This window comes from Scylla paramamosain, chromosome 25 (assembly GCF_035594125.1).
Source record: "Scylla paramamosain isolate STU-SP2022 chromosome 25, ASM3559412v1, whole genome shotgun sequence".
Lineage (NCBI taxonomy): Eukaryota > Metazoa > Arthropoda > Malacostraca > Decapoda > Portunidae > Scylla > Scylla paramamosain.
Window position 1 is genome coordinate 13,501,767 of NC_087175.1, and position 21,879 is coordinate 13,523,645.

Genomic DNA, 21,879 nt, shown 5'->3' on the forward strand with positions numbered 1-21,879 from the left:
AGGTCTAGTTTCATGTCTGCAGTAATATTCAAAATAAAATATGTCAAAATTACCATACTCCTGTTTCAAAACGGCAATTTTTCCCCCCTCCAACTTCCTGTAGTGAAGTTTACCTAACTCCACTGCTGGGATCGCAGCCACCATGAGGCCGATCACCCTGGCCACCTCTCGAATGGGGGCAACATCTTTACACAAAAGTTCTGCACATCCTTGGCGAATTTTGATTAGTCTACGCTCAGGTAAAGAGGCAGTCATGAACTTGGTGTTAATAACATTGCCTAGGTATTCAATACATTGTGTGGGGGTGAGAACAGACTTCTCCATATTGATACAAAAGCCTAACCTCTGCAACAGAGAAATGGTGGCCTGAATCGCCTGAAGACATCCTGAGTAAGAGTTACTGCAAATTAATGTGTCATCTATAAAGCTGGTGATAGTGTATCCTTCCTGCCTTAAAGTAGCAAATACTGGCTTCATCAGTTTGGTGAAAAGCCGAGGTCCCTCAGAAATGCCATTAGGGAGGCAGGTGAATTGATAGATAACACCTTGCCATGTAAAACATAAAAATCGTTGTTGCTCATCTGCAACCCTAACAGAATAATAAGCATGCCTGAGATCGACAGAAGCCAAAAAATCACCCTGGTTGATGAGCCTGATGGCCTGTTCAAAATTTTCCATTTTAAAATGTTTATATGGTATGTATTTGTTTAACCTCTCCAAGTTAAGAACCAGGCGAAATTCCCCGTTTTTCTTTTCTCGCAAAAAAATAGGAGAGATAACCTGCTGAGTTTGTTTGTGTGTGACTTTAATGACTTTAAGCTGTAAAAGTTTTTTGATCTCTCCAGAAATTATCCCCTGTTGCACAGTGTTGAACCTGTATTCCAAATCATTAAAAAATAAAGGATGAACACTATCGACATCAATATCAAGGTGGCAATGCTGAACAATATCCAAAATGACAGGGTCACTGGTAATTTTACGCCACTCATGCAGGAAAGAGTGTAGTCTGCCAGCTTCAAAACATGCACTTGCCTGTAAGTTTACTGGGGCTGCCTGCTGCGGCCGCCCCGGCCCTTGGTGTTTTTTTGGCTCCACATCCTGACGAGTGGAAGGCAGTCGTGGGGCAGCCCTGGAGCCATACCTCTGTTGCCCGTAGGGTTGGAACCTGGCGTAATATCCCCTACTAGCAGGCTTGTTCCAATATCCACCAGGGCGTTTACCTGTGAACTTGCTAGTAAAGGCAGGCTTTTTCTGAGAGAACTTACTCCGCAGTTTTTCCGCTTCCTCAATTTGTCTGGCAGACTGGGACACATCGTCACCGAACACAAAGCGAGTAATTGGCACCTTATCTGAACAAAGATGAGCATATTTATAGTTTATCTCGCGTTTCATGACAAAACGCCTGGCCAAATTGTTCCTGGGGTTGGCATTGCCTAGCAATGCCAATGCACCATTTAGCATGCTCACCTCATGTGCCAACTTGGGGTTACCTTCCTGTTCAGCCAAATCATCCAGTGCCACTAAGGATTTGGTGATAATGGTTGAAGCCCGCAGGATGTCCTTATTTACCTCCTTCAAGCGGAAGTCTGTCTTCCTGGTATCCAGCTTCAGGGCCTCCAACACCTGTGGGTTGCATTCCACTGGCGCAAGAGCATGGCAGTTATTAGGCCTCTTGACAACATCGTCCTCACACATGGCCTTGTAGTCCTCCTCTCTCATACCATTATCAAAGAGAAAGTTTACCATCTCTGCCACTCTATTGTCAATGTCAGCAACCACCATGTCAGAAGGACCAAAAGCCTTAGTGCCCTGAATTAAGGTGCTGTCAGCAGGGGCGGCAGGCATCGACACTGCCTCATCCTCACTCATCCTGGCCGAGAAACCAGAAAAAGTGGCAGAACAAGGAGGCGACAAACCCCAGCCCCCCAGAGTACTGTCCTCCACAGTCACCTGCGCTGACCCAGTAGGGGGTGGTAGTTGCCGTCTGTCTGCCTGCAAGGCCTCCACTTCACCCTGCAAATCAGCCAAGGCGTCCAACACAACTGACCAAGGGGGAGGAGCAGGAGAAGTGCCGCGGGAACCACGTGCGTCAGCACTGTTATGTAATCTCACGCAACCATGCCTCCCACTCAAGCGACGAGATGAATGATCCCTGTGCCTGTCGTCGTCATCTTGAGGGCGAACAGTGGACCCAGGGAGAGGAGAAGGCCCACAGAAGGCACGTGGGGCAGGAGGGGAAGGGGATCGAGAGGCAGAGGACGCTTCACCAGACTCCGACATGGCTGCCGCACTGCGATAAGGAGAACAAAGCCGTAAGCTTCCCACACAGTTCCATCGTCAGTGGAGACCGATATACCAATAATACAACTCGCCCCAAAAACGGGTAACGAAGTTGAAGGCACTGTACCTGCGTAACAAGTATCGTGGCCTTATCTGAAAGAAAACAGCAAAAACTTGGGAGACCGTATGACCCAGAATGACCGTGTCTGCCCGATGCGGTGATCAGCAAACAACTGCCGGCAGCGCGTGACGCACTCTCTCTCTCATGGGAAATGTCCGCCCAGCAGATAGGTGATTTTGCCGAAGTAAAATTATTGGGGTTTTCAAGAATACTTTTATGATTATTAAGATAGTTCAACAAAGATTCTGCCTCATTAATGAAAAATATCCATGAGAACCCTATTGGTCATCTTTGTAATCTTTCAAAACAATCCTTATAAGAGTTCAAAACATAATGGGCTATATCTGTAAGTTAATTTCCATGAATGCTGGGGCAGGTGACATGCACTTTAACAATTCCTAAATACCTAAATAAATTACTTGAACATTTTAACCCCTAGAGGGCAGGTTAGATGACAAATGCATGCTTGCAAAGTGTGTCCCATGCTTTTAAGTTTTGCCAGCCCACCCCCCCCCCAAAAAAAAAAAAAAGTGTTCTTTACCAATGCCCTGTGTGGTGATTTCAGACAAAAACACAATAGTTCATAAGTGTATTTTCATTGCCAGTGTTTCCTCTACACAATGAAACAAACTGGAAGTCCCTTAGTTATAGCTCTGCAGAGATATGATGTTGGGAAGGGGAACTTCAGGTCATTCTGGGGCAAACTTCCTCGTGAGAGTACAGTTGACCTTGGAGTCATCCTCCCACCTCACCCAGTGGCACACCCCAGCCAACCACACAACATGCATTTCACAAAGGGATCTTATGATACCACTCTCATTCAATGTTTTTTTTTCATAAGTCAGCTCAGTGCACTTCCCAATAATAGGAGTGGAGGTACAAAAAAAACTTAGTCATGCTCCCTTCATCCAGGCCTCCAGACATGGGGAAATAGTTATCAGTTTAAACCTCCATATCTATGGTCAGTTGTGCACTGGGAGTTAAAGGAAATGAAGGACAAGGGTTGCCATAAGCCACCAAACACAATGACTATGTCACACAAATATACACAAATCTTGGTGGGAGAAAGGAGGGCAGGAATTCCCACATCCAGCTGTTCTCCGAGCAGATGGGATTTCATGTCACCTGCCTTTTAGGAGTTAAGGCAACGACAAGTTCCACTCACAGACAGCCTGTACCTATTCAGCATACATCAAGATTACAGGTCACCATGACAGTTGAACACTGTCACCACCTTCGTCCATATCTTCTCTTCCAGAGTTTCCCCGACACCTCTACAAAACTTGCTCCTAGCACAAGAGTGGTGGATGTGGAAATGCTAGACAAGGAAAGTAAACTACTTGAGATTTCCAACTTGAGTGAAGAACAAGAGCCAGAGATTCACATTCCTAAGATAGTGGATAAAGTTGGCAACAATACTCATTCAGGTAGGATAACATAGGAGTGAAAGCAAAATACAGGTTTTATTCTTTTTTTCTTTTTACATGTCTAGGAGGTTGGAGGTTCCATAGGAAATGGAAAAAAAAATACTGCTTAAGTTGCTGCTCTCAAAAAAGTTAATCTTTCTTCACTGACCAGTTGCTATCCTCCATGAGCTTGATCAATTAGTGCAACACCTGGCCCGTATTCCTGACTGTCTTGGTGATCAGACTAACATTTTTTACCAGTTCCTAATTTCCTATCCGCATGCTTATGCTGTCACTCTGTTTTCTCTTTTGGCATCTCCATTCACAACCTTATATCTTGTCCTATCACTTCAATTCCTTCATAGGATCCTCCTCTCTTTGGCATTATGCCTCTGCTCATTGGAGGGATCAGAGCTGGTATTATTCTGATTTTCCAAGGAATGGGTGCTGTTTCTGTGTCAGTGGCCCATTTCTGTGTGTTGAGCAAATAACAGAGGTGATAGTTTTGGCATAGAGGTGTACATTCCACATTCTTCCTCCTTCCCCAAACCTTCCTGGTCTAACTGAGCCAATAGACTACACCAAACTTGAATGTCCACTCTCTGTTTTGCTGCCGCTGCCATTTTCTAAGTGGGTCCTAAGCAAGAAATTACTAAGCAGCATCACAGACATACTTTAAAATCTAGGTCACCTATCACTTCATATTCTATGTAGTACATTTTATATCATATTGTTATATTCAGTAATGAATGTTGAACCTAAACATGATTTTAAAGCTTTTGCAAATAGGAAATTAACAGAAATATGATGAATTTAAGTGAAAAATTGTGTCTGGAATGTTTATAACACATTTGGTTTATTGCAGCAATCTGCAGTGACTTTGTAATAATTACTAATATAAACAATCCCATTTTATAGAACAAACTCTCCTGAATACAAGGTTATACTCAGATTTATGATAAAATGTCATATAAGTAGTATATGGGCTTGTGAATGAAAATTTCACAATCTAGCAGGCATCATCATAGTACCGTGAGAGCACTCAGTCAATTGTTAGTCACTCAGTACCCCCTGAACAGTGCTTGCACTGTTCAGGGGATGCTGTGAAGTTATCATTAAACCCAGCTGTGACCTCATTGAACGTTTCCCATTGTGTCTCACAACACAAGGGGGCAGTCACAGCCTGCCCTCTAAAGACAACTCTCTTTCTCCACACAAAACTAAAAGCATCTAATAACACACACACCCTTCACTCAAAATTCCAAAATTATCATGGCGGCTCCTACACCAGCCTCGGAGTCCCCATCTGGAGAGGGGACCATAAATGTCCCCAGATCGGACTGCCCTTCCGTCGATGACCCTAAGTGTCTTGACACCCCCCCCAACTTTTTCTTCATTAACTTCTGCAACATTCTCAGTCTAAGATCTAATTTTCAATCTGTAGAACACCACCTCTCCTCTTCTAAACCTCATCTTCTTTTCCTCACTGAAACTCAGATATCTGAGACAACTGACAGTAGCCCCTTTTCTGTTCTCTCCTACTTTCTCAATCCTCATTTTTCATCCAAAGCTGGATGTTGTGTTTACGTGCGCAATGACTTAACCTGCTCTCGTGCCCATGCTCTTGAATCTTCTGAGTTTTCCACCATCTGGCTATGACTACAGAGTCACTCTCAAATTAAATTTATCTGTGCTGTATACCTCTCACCTAACTCCTCTGACTATAAGAAATTCTTTGACTACTGAACTTCCAAAGTGGAGCACATTCTGACCCTCTTTCCTTTTGCAGAGATCTCCATTCTTGGAGACTTCAATGTTCTCCACCAGCTTTGGCTTTCCTCTCCCTTCACTGACCATCCTGGTGAACTAGCCTTTAACTTCAACTATCCTCCACAACATAGAGCAATTGGTGGAACACCTTACTTGTATTCCTGATCATTTTGGAGATACGTCCAACATTCTTGACCTTTTCCTGACCTCTAAACCTTCTGCTTATGCTGTCACCCTCTCTTCCCCGTTGGGCTCCTACGATCACAATCTGTATCTTGTCCTATCACTCCAATCCCTCCTCAGGATCCCCCTAAGCGAAGGTGCCTCTGACGTTTTGTCTCTGCTAGTTGGGGGGACCTGAGGAGGTATTTTGCTGATTTTTCTTGGAATGACTACTGCTTCCATGTCAGAGACCCATCTTTGTGTGCTGAGCGCATAACAGAGGTGATAGTGTCTGGCATGGAGGCATACATTCCTCATTCTTTTCCTTGACCTAAACTTTCCAAACCTTGGTTTAACACAGTTTGTTCTCATGCTATACATGATAGAGAGGTGGCCCACAAAAGGTACTTAAGTCTTCCATCACCAGAATCTCATGCAATTTATATTTCTACCTGGAACTATGCTAAGTCTGTTCTCCAATTAACCAAAAACTCCTTCATTAACAGAAAGCATCAAAATCTTTCAGGATTTAACTCCCCTCGTGACTTCTGGCATCTAGCCAAAAATATCTACAATAACTTTGCTTCTTCTTCTTTCCCTCCCTTATTTCAACCAGATGGCACCACTGCTATCAAATCTATTTCTAAAGCTGAACTCTTCGCTCAAACTTGGCTTGGCTCTCCTCTCCCTTCACTGACCATCCTGGTGAACTAGCCTACAACTTTGCTATCCTCCATGACCTAGAGCAATTGGTGCAACACCCTACTTGTATTCCTGACCGTCTTGGAGATACGCCCAACATTCTTGACCTTTTCCTGACCTCTAATCCTTCTGCTTATGCTGTCACCCTTTCTTCTCCACTGGGCTCCTCCGATCACAATCTCGTATCTTTATCTTGTCCTATCACTCCAATCCCTCCTCAGGATCCCCCTAAGCGAAGGTGCCTCTAGCGTTTTGCCTCTGCTAGTTGGGGGGATCTGAGGAGGTATTTTGCTGATTTTCCTTGGAATGACTACTGCTTCCGTGTCAGAGACCCGTCTTTGTGTGCTGAGCGCATAACAGAGGTGATAGTGTCTGGCATGGAGGCATACATTCCTCATTCTTTTTCTCGTCCTAAACCTTCTAAACCTTGGTTTAACACAGCTTGTTCTCGTACTATACATGATAGAGAGGTGGCCCACAAAAGGTACTTAAGCATTCCATCACCAAAATCTCATGCACTTTATATTTCTGCCCGGAACCATGCCAAGTCTGTTCTCCAACTAGCCAAAAACTCCTTCATTAATAGAAAATGTAAAAACCTTTCAAGATCTAACTCCCCTCGTGATTTCTGGCATCTAGCCAAAAATATCTCCAATAACTCTGCTTCTTCTTCTTTCCCTTCTCTACTCCAACCAGATGGCACCACTGCCATCACATCTATTTCTAAAGCTGAACTCTTTGCTCAAACCTTGCTAAAAACTCTACCTTGGATGATTCTGGGCTTGTTCCTCCCTCTCCTCCACCCTCTGACTACTTCATGCCACCTATTAAAATTCTTTGCAATGATGTTTTCCATGCCCTCGCTGGCCTAAACCCTCGGAAGGCTTATGGACCTGATGGGGTCCCTCCTATTGTTCTCCAAAACTGTGCCTCCGTGCTTGCACCTTGCCTAGTCAAACTCTTTCACCTCTGTCTGTCAACATCTACCTTTCCTTCTTGCTGGAAGTTTGCCTACATTCAACCTGTTCCTAAAAAGGGTGACTGTTCTAATCCCTCAAACTACCGTCCTATTGCTTTAATTTCCTGCTTATCTAAAGTTTTTGAATCTATCCTCAACAGGAAGATTCTTAAACATCTATCACTTCACAACCTTCTATCTAATCGCCAGTATGGGTTCCGTCAAGGCCGCTCTACTGGTGATCTTCTGGCTTTCCTTACTGAGTCTTGGTCATCCTCTTTTAGAGATTTTAGTGAAACTTTTGCTGTTGCCTTGGACATATCAAAAGCTTTTGATAGAGTCTGGCACAAAGCTTTGATTTCCAAACTACCCTTCTACAGTTTCTATCCTTCTCTCTGTAACTTCATCTGAAGTTTCCTTTCTGACCGTTCTATTGCTGCTGTGGACGGTAGACGGTCACTGTTCTTCTCCTAAATCTATTAACAGTGGTGTTCCTCAGGGTTCTGTCCTGTCACCCACTCTCTTCTTATTATTCATTAATGATCTTCTAAACCAAACTTCTTATCCTGTCCACTCCTACGCTGATGATACCACCCTGCACTTTTCCACGTCTTTTCATAGACGTACAACTCTTCGGGAGGTAAACATATCACGCAGGGAAGCCACAGAACGCCTGACTTCTGATCTTTCTAAAATTTCTGATTGGGGCAGAGCAAACTTGGTATTGTTCAATGCCTCAAAAACTCAATTCCTCCATCTATCAACTCGACACAACCTTCCAGACAATTTTCCCCTCTTCTTCAATGACAATCAACTGTCCCCCTCTTCTACACTGAACATCTTCGGCCTGTCCTTTACTTATAATCTGAACTGGAAACTTCACATCTCATCTCTAGCTAAAACAGCTTCTATGAAGTTAGGCGTTCTGAGACATCTCCGCCAGTTTTTCTCACTCCCCCAGCTGCTAACTCTGTACAAGGGCCTTATTCGTCCATGTATGGAGTATGCTTCACATGTCTGGGGGCGTTCCACTCATACTGCTCTTCTAGACAGGGTGGAATCAAAAGCTTTTCGTCTCATCAACTCTTCTCCTCTAACTGACTGTCTTCAGCCTCTCTCTCACCGCCGCAGTGTTGCATATCTAGCTGTCTTCTACCGCTATTTTCATGCTAACTGCTCTTCTGATCTTGCTCTTGCTAACTGCATGCCTCCCCTCCTTCCGCGGCCTCGCTGCACAAGACTTTCTTCTTTCTCTCACCCCTATTCTGTCCACCTCTCTAACACAAGAGTTAACCAGTATTCTCAATTATTCATCTCTTTCCCTGGTAAACTCTGGAACTCCCTGCCTGGTTCTGTATTTCCACCTTCCTATGACTTGAATTCCTTCAAGAGGGAGGTTTCAAGACACTTATCCACCAATTTTTGACCAGTGCTTTGACCCTTTTATGGGACTGGCATTTCAGTGGGCATTTTTTTATTAGATTTTTGTTGCCCTTGGCCAGTGTCCTTCCTACATAAAAAAATAAAAAAAATGCTAAAAACCCTATCTTGGATGATTCTGGGCTTATTGCCCCCTCTCCTCCACCCTCTGACTACTTCATGCTACCTATTAAAATTCTTCGCAATGATGTTTTCCATGCCCTCACTGGCATAAACCCTTGGAACGCTTATGGACCTGATAGGGTCCCTCCTATTGTTCTTCGAAACTGTGCCTCCATGCTTGCACCTTGCCTTGTCAAACTCTTTCAGCTCTGTCTGTCAGCATCTACCTTTCCTTCTTGCTGGAAGTTTGCCTACATTCAGCCTGTTCCTAAAAAGAGTGACTGTTCTAATCCCTCAAACTACCATCCTATTGTTTTAATTTCCTGCTTATCTAAAGTTTTTGAATCTATCCTCAACAGAAAGATTCTTAAACATCTATCACTTCATAATCTTTTATCAGATTGCCAGTACGGTTTCTGTCAAGGCCACTCTACTGGTGATCTTCTGGCTTTCCCATCTGAATCTTGGTCATTCTCTTTTAGAGATTTTGGTGAAACTTTTGCTGTTGCCTTGGACATATCAAAAGCTTTTGATAGAGTCTGGCACAAAGCTTTGATTTCCAAAATACCCTCCTATGACTTCTATCCTTCTCTCTATAACTTCATCTCAGGTTTCCCTTCTGACTGTTCTATTGCTGCTGTGGTCACTGTTATTCTCCTAAATCTCTTAACAGTGGTGTTCCTCAGGGTTCTGTCCTGTCACCCACTCTCTTCTTATTATTCATCAATGACCTTTTAAACCAAACGTCTTGTCCTATCCACTCCAAAGCTGATGATACCACCCTGCACTTTTCCACGTCTTTTCATAGACGTCCAACCCTTCAGGAAGTAAACATTTCACGCAGAGAAGCCACATAACACCTGAATTCTGATCTTTCTAAAATTTCTGATTGGGCAGGGCAAACTTGGTATTGTTTAATGCCTCAAAAACTCAATTCCTCCATCTATCAACTTGACAAAACCTTCCAGACAACTGTCCCCTCTTCTTCAGTGACACTCAACTGTACCCTCTTCTACACTGAACATTCTCGGTCTGTCCTTTACTTATAATCTGAACTGGAAACTTCACATCTCATCTCTAGCTAAAACAGCTTCTATGAAGTCAGTCATTCTAAGATATCTCTGCCAGTTTTTCTCACTCCCACAGCTGCTAACTCTGTACAAGGGCCTTATCTGTCCATGTATGCAGTATGCTTCACATGTCTGGGGAGGTTTCACTCATACTGCTCTTTTAGACAGGGTGGAATCAAAAGCTTTTCATCTCCTCAACTCCTCTCCTCTAACTGACTGTCTTCAGCCTCTCTCTTCAATGACACTCAACTGTCCCCCTCTTCTTCACTGAACATCCTCAGTCTGTCCTTTACTTATAATCTGAACTGGAAACTTCACATCTCATCTCTAGCTAAAACAGCTTCTATGAAGTTAGGTGTTCTGAGACGTCTCTGCCAGTTTTTCTCACCCCCCCCCCAGCTGCTAACTCTGTACAAGGGCCTTATCTGTCCATGTATGGAGTATGCTTCACATGTCTGGGGAGGTTCCACTCATACTGCTCTTTTAGACAGGATGGAATCAAAATTTTTTTCTCTCATCAACTCCTCTCCTCTAACTGACTGTCTTCAGCCTCTCTCTCTCTCATCACTGCAATGTTGCATCTCTAGCTGTCTTCTACCAGTATTTTCATGCTAACTGCATGCCTCCCCTCCTCCTGCAGCCTCACTACACAAGACTTTCTTCTTTCTCTCACCCCTATTCTGTCCACCTCTCTAATGCAAGAGTTAACCAATATTCTCAATCATTCATCCCTTTCTCTGATAAACTCTGGAACTCCCTGCCTGCTTCTGTATTTCCACCTTCCTATGACTTGAATTCCTTCAAGAGGGAGGTTTCAAGACACTCATCCTTCAATTTTTAAGTACCACTTTGGACCCTTTTATGGAACTAGCATCTCAGTGGGCATTTTTTTTTTTTATTGGATTTTCGTTGACCTTGGCCAGTGCCTCTCCTACATAAAAAAATAAAATAAAAATATACGAATAATTCCTTTCGAACTATAATTTTGCTGCTGCCTGTTTTGCATTAAAATTCAACTAGTAAATGAAACCACTTTCAAAAGGGCAGAGTTTAGGGAAAGTTTTTGGTGGGATACATGTGAGTTGGGTCCCCAGCCAAGATCCTGGTAACACTTTTTCAGTGTGGCTAAAACCCACTTAGTAGGTAAGTAGGTATTCATCCATTGCAAACCCACAGTAGTATTCATAACATATAGCTGCAAGTTCATAATGCTCTCTCTCTCTCTCTCTCTCTCTCTCTCTCTCTCTCTCTCTTAACATTATTAAAATAATAATAATAATAATAATAATAATAATAATAATAATAATAATAATAATAATAATAATAACAGCAATTATAGTAATAGTAATAATGTGTGTGTGTGCATTTACCTAGTTGTGACACAAAGGAAAGGAGCTAAGCTCATACCGTCCCGTCTCCATAACTGTTTTTATCCAACTTTTCCTTAAAGTCATGAATATTTGTAGCACACACCACTTCCTCTTCCAGTCCATTCCATGCCTCTATGCTTCTTCTATGAGGGAAGCTAAACTTCTTTATGTCCTTTTGCAGGTGGTTACTTTTAGTTTTCTTCCATGTCCTCTTGTTTCTCTTTCATTCATTATAAAGAGATGTTCCCTATCTAGTTTTTCCATCCCACTCAGCAATCTATACAATGCAATCAAGTCACCTCTCTCTCTCTCGTCTCTTTTCCAAGGTTGGGAGTTGCACTCTAGCTAGTCGCTCCTCATATGACAAATCTTGCAACTTCATTATCGTCTTTGTTGCTGCTCTCTGTATTCCTTCCAACTTTCATATGTGCTTTTTTTCATGTGGTGGTTCATGCGTATTCTAATCTTGAATGTATCATTGTGGTGATTATTTTCATCATTTCTACATCCAGATAAGTAAAGGCAATTTTTATATTTCTTAGTAGGCTGAGAGTTTCACCTGTTATCTTGTTAATATGGTTCTTCCACGTCCTCTTGTTTCTCTTTTGTTCATTACGAAGCGATGTTCCCTATCTAGTTTTTTCATTCCACTCAGCACTCATTGTGTGTGTGTGTGTGTGTGTGTGTGTGTTTGTATTTACCTAGTTGTTCTACCTAGTTGTGCTTTATGGGAAAAGAGCTATGCTTGTGCTGTCCCATCTCCATATCTTTTAATATCCAACTTAGCCTTGAATCCATGTATATTTTCTGCATTTACTATCTCCTCATCCAGACTGTTCCATACATCAATACTTCTATATGTCTTTTCTACAAGCACTCCTCTTCAGCCTCTTCCCATGTCCTCTAGTGTCCTGTGTATCCCAGACCATTAAGTCCCTCCGGTCCACCTCCTCTACTCCCTCATATGCTTTGTATATCACAATCAAGTCTCCCCTTTCTCTCCTCTTTTCCAACATTGGTAGATGTAGCCTTTCCAGTCTCTCTTCATTTGACAAGTCCCTGATACTTACTACCATCTTCATAGCTGCTCTCTGAACCATCTCCAACTTCCTTATATCCTTTTGTCTTGTATGGTGACCACATTACTGCTGCATATTCTAGTCAAGGTCTTATCAGCAACACAATCATCTTCCTGACCATCTCCTCATCCATATATGCAAAGGCCTGCCTTATTTTTCTCAACAAGTTATAGGTTTCTCCTGTAATTTTGCTAATGTGTCTCTCCGGGGTCAGGTTCCCAGTCACCATAACACCGAGATTCTTTTCCTCTTCTGTTCCACTCAACCTTACACCATTCAACACATAATTTCCTTTTACTCTTCTTGTACTTTTTCCAAATTCTATTACCTTACACTTCTTTAAATTAAATTCTATTTCCCATCTATAACTCCACTCTGATATCTTGTTCAGGTCTTCTTGTAATGTTCTACAGTCCTCTGCACTCTCAACTTTCTTCAGCAACTTTGCATCATCCGGAAAAAGGCTCATGTAGCTGTTCACACTCTCTGTCATATCATTTATATAGACTGCAAACATGATTGGTGCAAGTACTGAGCCTTGGGGTACTCCACTTATGACTTCCCTCCCTGATGATTTTTTATCTTTTACCACCATTCTCATTTCTCTGTTTGTCAAGAAATTTTCCATCCATCTTAGCAGGCCCCCCCCTTAGCCCACCATTATGCTTCAACTTCCACACCAATTTCTTGTGTGGCACTTTATCAAAGGCCTTCTTCAGGCCTAAATAAACACAATCAGCTCATCCATCTCTTTCTTGCATTATATCCACCACTCTAGAATAGAAACTCAATAAGTTTGTAAGACATGATCTCCCTCTCCTAAATCCAAATTGTTGCTTTATTATCACATTTCCTTCTAGGTACTGCATCCATTTATCTTTCAGCAATCTTTCACACATTTTGCACACCACACTTGTTAGAGACACAGGTCTATAGTTTAAGGGCTCCTCTTTACTACCACCTTTGTAGATTGGCACTATGTTAGCTCTCTTCCATTCAATTGGGACTCTGCTTTCAATTAGGGAGCTTTCAATAATATTATGTATTACCCATGTTAACTGCTGATTGCACTCTTTTAGTATCCATCCTGACACTCCATCAGGTCCAGGGGCCATCTTAACGTCTAGTCCCTCCACCTGTTTCTGGACATCCTCTTCAGTCACTTGGATTTCCCCCAGACCCATTTCTTCACTCATTTCACTCTGCCACACAAATGTTTTCTCTTTTGTGAATACTGATTGAAAACTCCTACTCATTATCTGTGCCAATTCAGCCAGATCCTCACACATTTGACCATTCACCTTCAATCTGCTTATTCCTTCTCTATTTTTCATTTTGCTGTTCACATATCTGAAGAATAGTTTTGGTTCCTCTGCATTTGTCCATAACATCTTTCTCATAATTTTTCCTTTCTTCTCTAATAACCCTTACATATTCATTTCTTGTAGTTGTGTAGTTTTGCCATAGCTCCTGCGTATTTTTCCTCCACCATCTATTCCATGCCGTTTCCCTCTCCTCCCTAGCTGTTTCACATCTTGTATTATACCAGTCATTGTTATATCTTCTCTTTGTCTCTACTTTTGGTACATATCTTTTCACTCCCTCTTCATAAATATTGATGAAAGCTTCCCACTTCTTTTGCACATTACTTGCTGTGATAAGTATACTCCACTCTGCTTCACCAAAGTATCTCCTCATTTGTTCAAAATTTGACTTATCATAATTAAATATTTCATTTTTATAATCTTCACATCTACTTTCCTCTCTTTTTTCTTTAATACAAAACCTTATCATGACATGGTTACTTTTTCCTAGTGGACAACTATAGTTCATGTCTTCTATAATATCTGTTTCTTTTGATAATACCAAATCAAGTCTTGATGGCTCCTCTCCTCCTCTGTATCTAGGGTTTTCCTCAACCTACTGTGTCATAATATTGTTCATTGCCAGTTTCAGAACCTTATCTTCCCATGAGTTTTCTCCTCCTCTTGTGTTCCACTCCTCCCAATTTCTGTCTTTACAATTAAAATCTCCCATTATAACAATTTTGTTGTTTTCTTTAATTTTCTTTACAAGCCATTCTTTTGTCTCACTCAGCAACTGTTCATGCTCTTGTCTATTCCAGGTCTTTGCTTTTGGTGGGACATACACCACTGTGACATATCATAATCCTCTTTTTCCATTTATTAGTTGTAAGTTTAGGCCTTCCACCAAGCCTTCTTCCTTTTCCACACTCTCCACCCTGATACCCTTTTTAACAAGCATCATCACTTCACCTCCTCCTTTTCCACATCTATTTCTTATCCACATATTGTACTTTCCCCCTCCTAAATTTGGTGTCTCTGAATTTCTTAGTTTAGTTTCTACCATTGCCATGATGTCTGGTTCATTTGCTTTTATAAATTCATTCACTTCATCCATCACTGAAACTAAACCATCCACATTAGTGTATGCCACTGTCCATGTCCCTCCCTCTCTTACAGCTGTGCCTCTGCACCCTTCACTCTTTGCATGTACCACTTCCTCAACCTTAGGTCCATTACTCTCCAGAAAAAAGTTCCTTTTCCTCTTGTGTTCTCAGTTCATTCCTTTCTTTTGCTTCACTTCTCAATTCATTAAGTTTTTTTCCTTTCCTCCTCATTCATTTCTCTTCTAATCCAGACTTGTTTGAACTTGTTACTTTTGGCTAGCTTCCACGCATTTGCCAATGTTTCTTCAGCTGCTGTTTGGGATTTTAGTTTGATTTTCAATGGTCTACTTTTTCCTTGATCATATTTACCAATCCTGTACACCTCTATTTGATCTTCCAGCTTTGTATCCCCTTCATTTATCACACTCAGTACTAATCGAGCTGTTTTTCTTTGTTTTGCTTCTCTTTTATACCAGTTTTTTATCTCACTTTCTTCCAGACCAAAGATCATTACGGTCTTCTTTTTATCTACAGTCTCTTACCAGGTTTTCCTTTTCCTTTATTACCTTTATAACCTCTTTAGTCAAGCCTTCTTTACTCATCTGATCCTTCACTACTTCTGTATAACTCACTTTTTTCTCCAACTCCTCGCACTTATTTATGAATCTTTCTGCCATTTCCTTAACTTGTTCTTGGCTTTCCTTAATTTGCTTATCCCTGTTTTTGTCTTGGACTTCAATCTTTTTCATCTATTCCTCCAGCATATTCATTTGTATTTCTCTAGCCTTTATGATTTAATCCATCATTCCCATTTTCATTTCCAGTATTCTAATTTGGCTTTATCATGTATCTCTTTCTGCAGCAGTTTCTCTTCATTTTCTAATTCCTTTCTTAGTGACTTGTTTTCTTGTTCCAACCTCCCATTTCTTATTTCTAGGTCTCTTACCTTCTCCCATATCTCTTCCACCTTCACCTCCAGCATGGTTAATTTCCTTGCATTCAGTTTCTCCTGCAACTGGCCACCATCCTGTGCAAAACCACTAAAATCCAAGACTCCTCTTCCTGTGGGTGTCCTACTGGCTGCCATGATCAGATGTCCTGTGTGTGTGTGTGTGTGTGTGTGTGTGTGTGTGTTTTTACTTAGTTGTATTTACCTAATTGTGGTTTACAGGAGGGGAGTAATCTCATAGTATCCCCTCCCTGTATCTATCTAGTTTGGTCTTAAAAGCACTGATAGTTTTGGCATTTACAGCATCTTCACTGTGTTCATTCCATTTGTTCACACTTTTGTGAGGAAAACTATACTTCTTAATGTCTCTTCTACAGTTAACTTTCTTCAACTTCTTATTGTCCTCCTTGTACTCTCTGTGTCTAAATTTATAAAACCTTCTTTGTCCACATTTTCCATACCATTTATCATTTTGTGTGTGTGTGTGTGTGTGTGTGTGTGTGTGTGTATTTACCTAGTTGTATAATACAGGGTCCGAGCCAAAGCTCAATTAGTCCTGTCTCCATACCCGAATTTGTCCAATTTCTCTTTAAACATGTGCATACTCTTTGCCGCAACTACCTCTTCTTTTAAGTTATTCCATATTTCAACCGTTCGATGCGGAAAGCTGTATTTCTTAATATCTCCCAAACAATGACTCTTCTTTAATTTCTTCATATGTCCCCTTGTATGTCTATCTCCTTCCTCCACTTTTACAACTAGGTCATCTCTGTCTATCTTCTCCATGCCATTTACTAATTTGAACATTGTTATCAGGTCTCCTCTTTCCCTTCTTTCTTGCAGTGTTGGTAATCCAATTTCTTCCAGTCTTTCCTCGTAACTTAGGTCTTAGGTCTTAGGTGTGTGTGTGTGTGTGTGTGTGTGTGTGTGTGTGTGTGTGTGTGTGTGTGTGTGTGTGTGTGTGTGTGTGTGTGTTACATACTATAAAAATACAGTAGATATTCTCAAGCTTCCATAATGATATGTAGGAAAACTAAGCCTACCATGTTGTTCACAAGACATTACTGCTAATCATGAATATGACTGAATTACAAGTTCAAAGGAAATCATTGCTCTCCTTGTCTCCATTATTATACCAGCAAGCTTTACGTTATTATCACTCATCAGCACCTGCATTTTTTTGTATTGTTACATGTCATATATCAAGAAAATGATGAAATGTGCTGATTCCGAGACTGACTGATAAATCAATGCCAGCAGCATTACAGGAACAATAGGGAGTTGAAGAAATGGAAAGAAAATGTTTACTAACTTTTATTTATTTATTTATTTTTCATATTTTACACATATTCTACTGTAACCAATTTATACTCTAGAGATGGAACAATGTTTTTTGAACTTGTTAGTAGATTCAGTTCTCCTAATCATCATCTGTTAGCTTGATGGAACCAGACATAACTGTGTGATGTCAAGGTTCCTCTCTTCCTTTGCATAATATCATTCAAGGGTGGCTGCCACAGGTGTCACATGGTGTGTGTATTTAGCTAGTTGTATTAATCTAGTTGTGTTGTACAGGGCATAAGCCAAAGCTCATTCTGTCCTGTCTCCATAACCATATTTATCCAGTTTCTCTTTAAACATGTGTACACTATTTGCTAGAATCACCTCTTCCTTCAAATCATTCCAGATTTCAATAGTTCTATGTGGAAAGTTGCATTTCTTGGTGTCACTTGAATATCCACTCCTTTATTTTTTTCCCACAGCCCCTTGTCTGTCTCTCTCCCTCTTCCATCTGTGGTACCAAGTCATTTCTGGCTATTCTTTCTATATTGTTTACTACTTTGTACATTGTTATCAGGTCCCCCTCTCTCTCTTCTCTCTTGTAGTGTTGGTAAACCCATTTCTTCAAGTCTTTCTTCATAGCTTGATTCTTTCAATTCTGGTACCATCTTTGTTGCTATCCTTTGTATTCTTTCCAGTTTTCATATATCTTTTTTCTATGTGGAGCCCAAATTAATGCATTGTATTCCAACTCAGGACGTATCACGTTTGTTATAATTTTCTTCATAATTTCTTTATGTAAGTAGTTAAATGCCATATTAATGTTTGTTAACAAGCTGTATGTAGAGCCAAATATCCCATTTGTTTGTTTTCAGGTGATAATATGTCACAGATCATTAATCCCAAATCTTTTTTTTCATTACTTTTCATTATTATTTCTCCTCCCATTTTGTAATTCCATGAAGGTCTCTTTTTACTTTTTCCTATTTCCAACATGTGGAATTTTCATGCATTAAATTCTAGTTTCCATCTTTGGCTCTATGCATGTATCTTGTCAATATCCTTTGGAGGAGGCGGTAGACACCTGCCGAAATGATAATTACTCCTAGTGAGGTCTAAAGCACTGTCCAGGGGGTGCTGCGAACTTATCATTAAACCCAGCTGTGATCTCACTGAACATTTCTCTTTGTCTCACAACACAAGTGGGCAGTCACAGCCTGCTCTCTAAAGACAACTCTCTTCCTCCACACAAAACTACAAGCACCTAATAACACACACACCCTTCATTCAAAAATTTCAAAATTATTATGGCGACTCCTACACCAGCCTCGGAGTCCCCATCTGGGGAGGGGACCATAAATGTCCCCAGGTCGGACTGCCTTTCAACTTTTTCTTCATTAACTTCTGCAACATTCTCAGTCTAAGATCTAATTTTCAATCTGTAGAACACCACCTCTCCTCTTCTAAACCTCATCTTCTTTTCCTCACTGAAACTCAGGTGTCTGAGGGAACTGACAGTAGCCCCTTTTCCGTTCCCTCCTACTTTCTCTATCCTCATTTTCGATCCAAAGTTGGATGTTGCGTTTATGTGCGCAATGACTTAACCTGCTCTCGTGCCCACACTCTTGAATCTTCTGAGTTTTCCACCATCTGGCTACGACTACAGAGTCACTCTCAAACTAAATTTATCTGTGTTGTATACCTCTCACCTAACTCCTCTGACTATAAGAAATTCTTTGACTACTCAACTTCCAAAGTGGAGCACATTCTGACCCTCTTCCCTTTTGCAGAGATCTTCATTCTTGGAGACTTCAATGTTCACCACAAGCTTTGGCTTTCCTCTCCCTTCACTGACCATCCTGGTGAACTAGCCTTCAACTTTTTTTTTTTTATGTAGGAGGAACACTGGCCAAGGGCAACAGAAATCCAATAAAAAAAAAAAAATAGCCCAGTGAAATGCCAGTCCCATAAAAGGGTCAAAGCAGTAGTCAAAAATTGATGGATAAGTGTCTTGAAACCTCCCTCTTGAAAGAATTCAGGTCATAGGAAGGTGGAAATACAGAAGCAGGCAGGGAGTTCCACAGTTTACCAGAGAAAGGGATGAATGATTGAGAATACCAGTTAACTCTTGCATTAGAGAGGTGGACAGAATAGGGGTGAGAGAAAGAAGAAAGTCTTGTGCAGCAAAGCCACGGGAGGAGGGGAGGCATGCAGTTGGCAAGTCAGAAGAGCAGTTAGTATGAAAATAGCAGTAGAAAATAGCTAGAGAAGCAACATTGCGGTGGTGAGAAAGAGGCTGAAGACAGTCAGTTAGAGGAGAGGAGTTGATGAGATGAAAAGCTGTTGATTCCACCCTGTCTAGAAGAGCAGTATGAGTGGAACACCCCCCCCGAAATATGAAGCATAATCAATACATGGACAGATAAGGCCCTTGTACAGAGTTAGCAGCTGGGGGGGTAAGAAAAACTGGCGGAAATGTCTCAGAATGCCTAACTTCATAGAAGCTGTTTTAGCTAGAGATGAGATGTGAAGTTTCCAGTTTAGATTATAAGTAAAGGACAGACTGAGGATGTTCAGTGTAGAAGAGGGGGACAGTTGAGTGTCATTGAATAAGAGGGAATAGTTGTCTGGAGGGTTGTGTTAAGTTGATAGATGGAGGAATTGAGTTTTTGAGGCATTGAACAATACCAAGTTTGCTCTGCCCGAATCAGAAATTTTAGAAAGATCAGAAGTCAAGCGTTCTGTGGCTTCCCTGCGTGAAATGTTTACCTCCTGAAGGGTTGGATGTCTATGAAAAGACATGGAAAAGTTCAGGGTGGTATCATCAGCATAGGAGTGGATAGGACAAGAAGTTTGGTTTAGATCATTAATGAATAATAAGAAGAGAGTGGGTGACAGGACAGAACCCTGAGGAACACCACCATTAAGAGATTTAGGAGAAGAACAATGACTGTCTACCATAGCAGCAATTGAATGGTCAGAAAGGAAACTTGAGATGAAGTTAGAGAGAGAAGAATAGAAGCTGTAGGAGGGCAGTTTGAAAATCAAAGCTTTTTGACAGACTCTTTCAAAAGCTTTGATATGTCCAAGGCAACAGCAAAAGTTTCACCAAAATCTCTAAAAGAGGATGACCAAGACTCAGTAAGGAAAGCCAGAAGATCACCAGTAGAGCGGCCTTGACGGAACCCATACTGGCGATCAGATAGAAGGTTGTGGAGTGATAGATGTTTAAGAATCTTCCTGTTGAGGATAGATTCAAAAACTTTAGATAGACAGGATATTAAAGCAATAGGATGGTAGTTTGAGGGATTAGAACTGTGACTCTTTTTAGGAACAGGCTGAATGTAGGCAAACTTTCAGCAAGAAGGAAAGGTAAGGTCTCTAGCTAAAACAGCTTCTATGAAGTTAGGTGTTCTGAGACGTCTCCGCCAGTTTTTCTCTTCCCCCTAGCTGCTAACTCTGTACAAGGACCTTATCCGTCCATGTATGGAGTATGCTTCACATATCTGGGGGGGTTCCACTCATACTGCTCTTCTAGACAGGATGGAATCAACAGCTTTTTGTCTCATCAGCTCCTTTCCTCTAACTGACTGTCTTCAGCCTCTCTCTCATCACCGCACTGTTGCATCTCTAGCTGTCTTCTACTGCTATTTTCATGCTAACTGCTCTTCTGATCTTGCTAACTACATGCCTCCCTTCCTCCCGCTGCCTCGCTGCACAAGACTTTCTTCTTTCTCTCACCCCTATTCTGTCCACCTCTCTAACGCAAAAGTTAACCAGTATTCTCAAACATTCATCCCTTTCTCTGGTAAACTCTGGAACTCTCTGCCTGCTTCTGTATTTTCACATTCCTATGACTTGAATTTCTTCAAGAGGGAGGTTTCAAGACACTTATCCTTCAATTTTTGACTACCACTTTGGAGCCCTTTATGGGACTGGCATTTCAGTGGGTATTTTTTTTTTTATTGGATTTTTGCACTCTCTTGCACTCCATCTATTACTCTCATATAGAAGCTCAGTAGATTTGTGATACAGTATCTTCCTTTCCTGAATCAAAATTGCTTTTCTGCAATTATCTTTTCATCTTCTAGATATTCCACCACCTGTCTTTAATTACTATTTGACAAAGTTTGCTTACAATATTTGTTAGTGACACCAGTTTATAATTTAATGATTCCATTTTATTTCCCCTTTTGTATATTGGCACTATATTATCTCTTTTCCATTCCCTTGGTACTTTTCCTTCTCTCAACGAGCTGTTAATTATATCCCATATGGGTTCCTCCATTTGTTCTTTGCATTCTTTTAATATCCCTCCATTTACTTGATCTGGTCCCATAGTTTTTCTATCATCCAGCTCTTCTAGCAGTTTCTTAACTTTTTGTCTCTTTACTTGTATCTTCTGTATTCCCTTATTCTGTGATACCATTTTTGATGCCACAAAATCAGCTTCCTTTGTAATCAGTTTTCCTTTAAAAACTCATTCATTAGTTCACTCATCTCCTCAGTAGTTTCATAAATTCTTCCTTCCCTTTTTAACTTGTTTATGCCATCCTTATGTTTCATTTTCCCATTTACTTATCTGTAGAAGAGTTTGGGTCCTTCCTTGCATTTTCTTACTTTCAAAGTTCCTTTCTTCTTCTCTTCTTATTATACTATATTCATTTCTTGGCTTTCTGTATTCTTCTCTGGCATTTCTGTTCAGTTGCCTCAACATTTTCTTCCATGCTATGTCTTTTTTTTTGCTTCTACACACCTGTCATTATGCCATTCCTGATT

At 41.1% G+C, this 21,879-nt stretch overlaps 1 protein-coding gene across 1 annotated transcript in view; it reads left to right on the forward strand.

Annotated features, from left to right (window-relative positions):
* Positions 1-21,879, forward strand: part of LOC135113220 (uncharacterized) — a 633,180-nt gene that overhangs the window by 341,716 nt on the left and 269,585 nt on the right. The window contains exon 36 of the mRNA XM_064028389.1: positions 3,660-3,828. Within this exon, the coding sequence (XP_063884459.1) occupies positions 3,660-3,828 (169 nt within the window). The remainder of the gene's footprint in view (positions 1-3,659; positions 3,829-21,879) is intronic.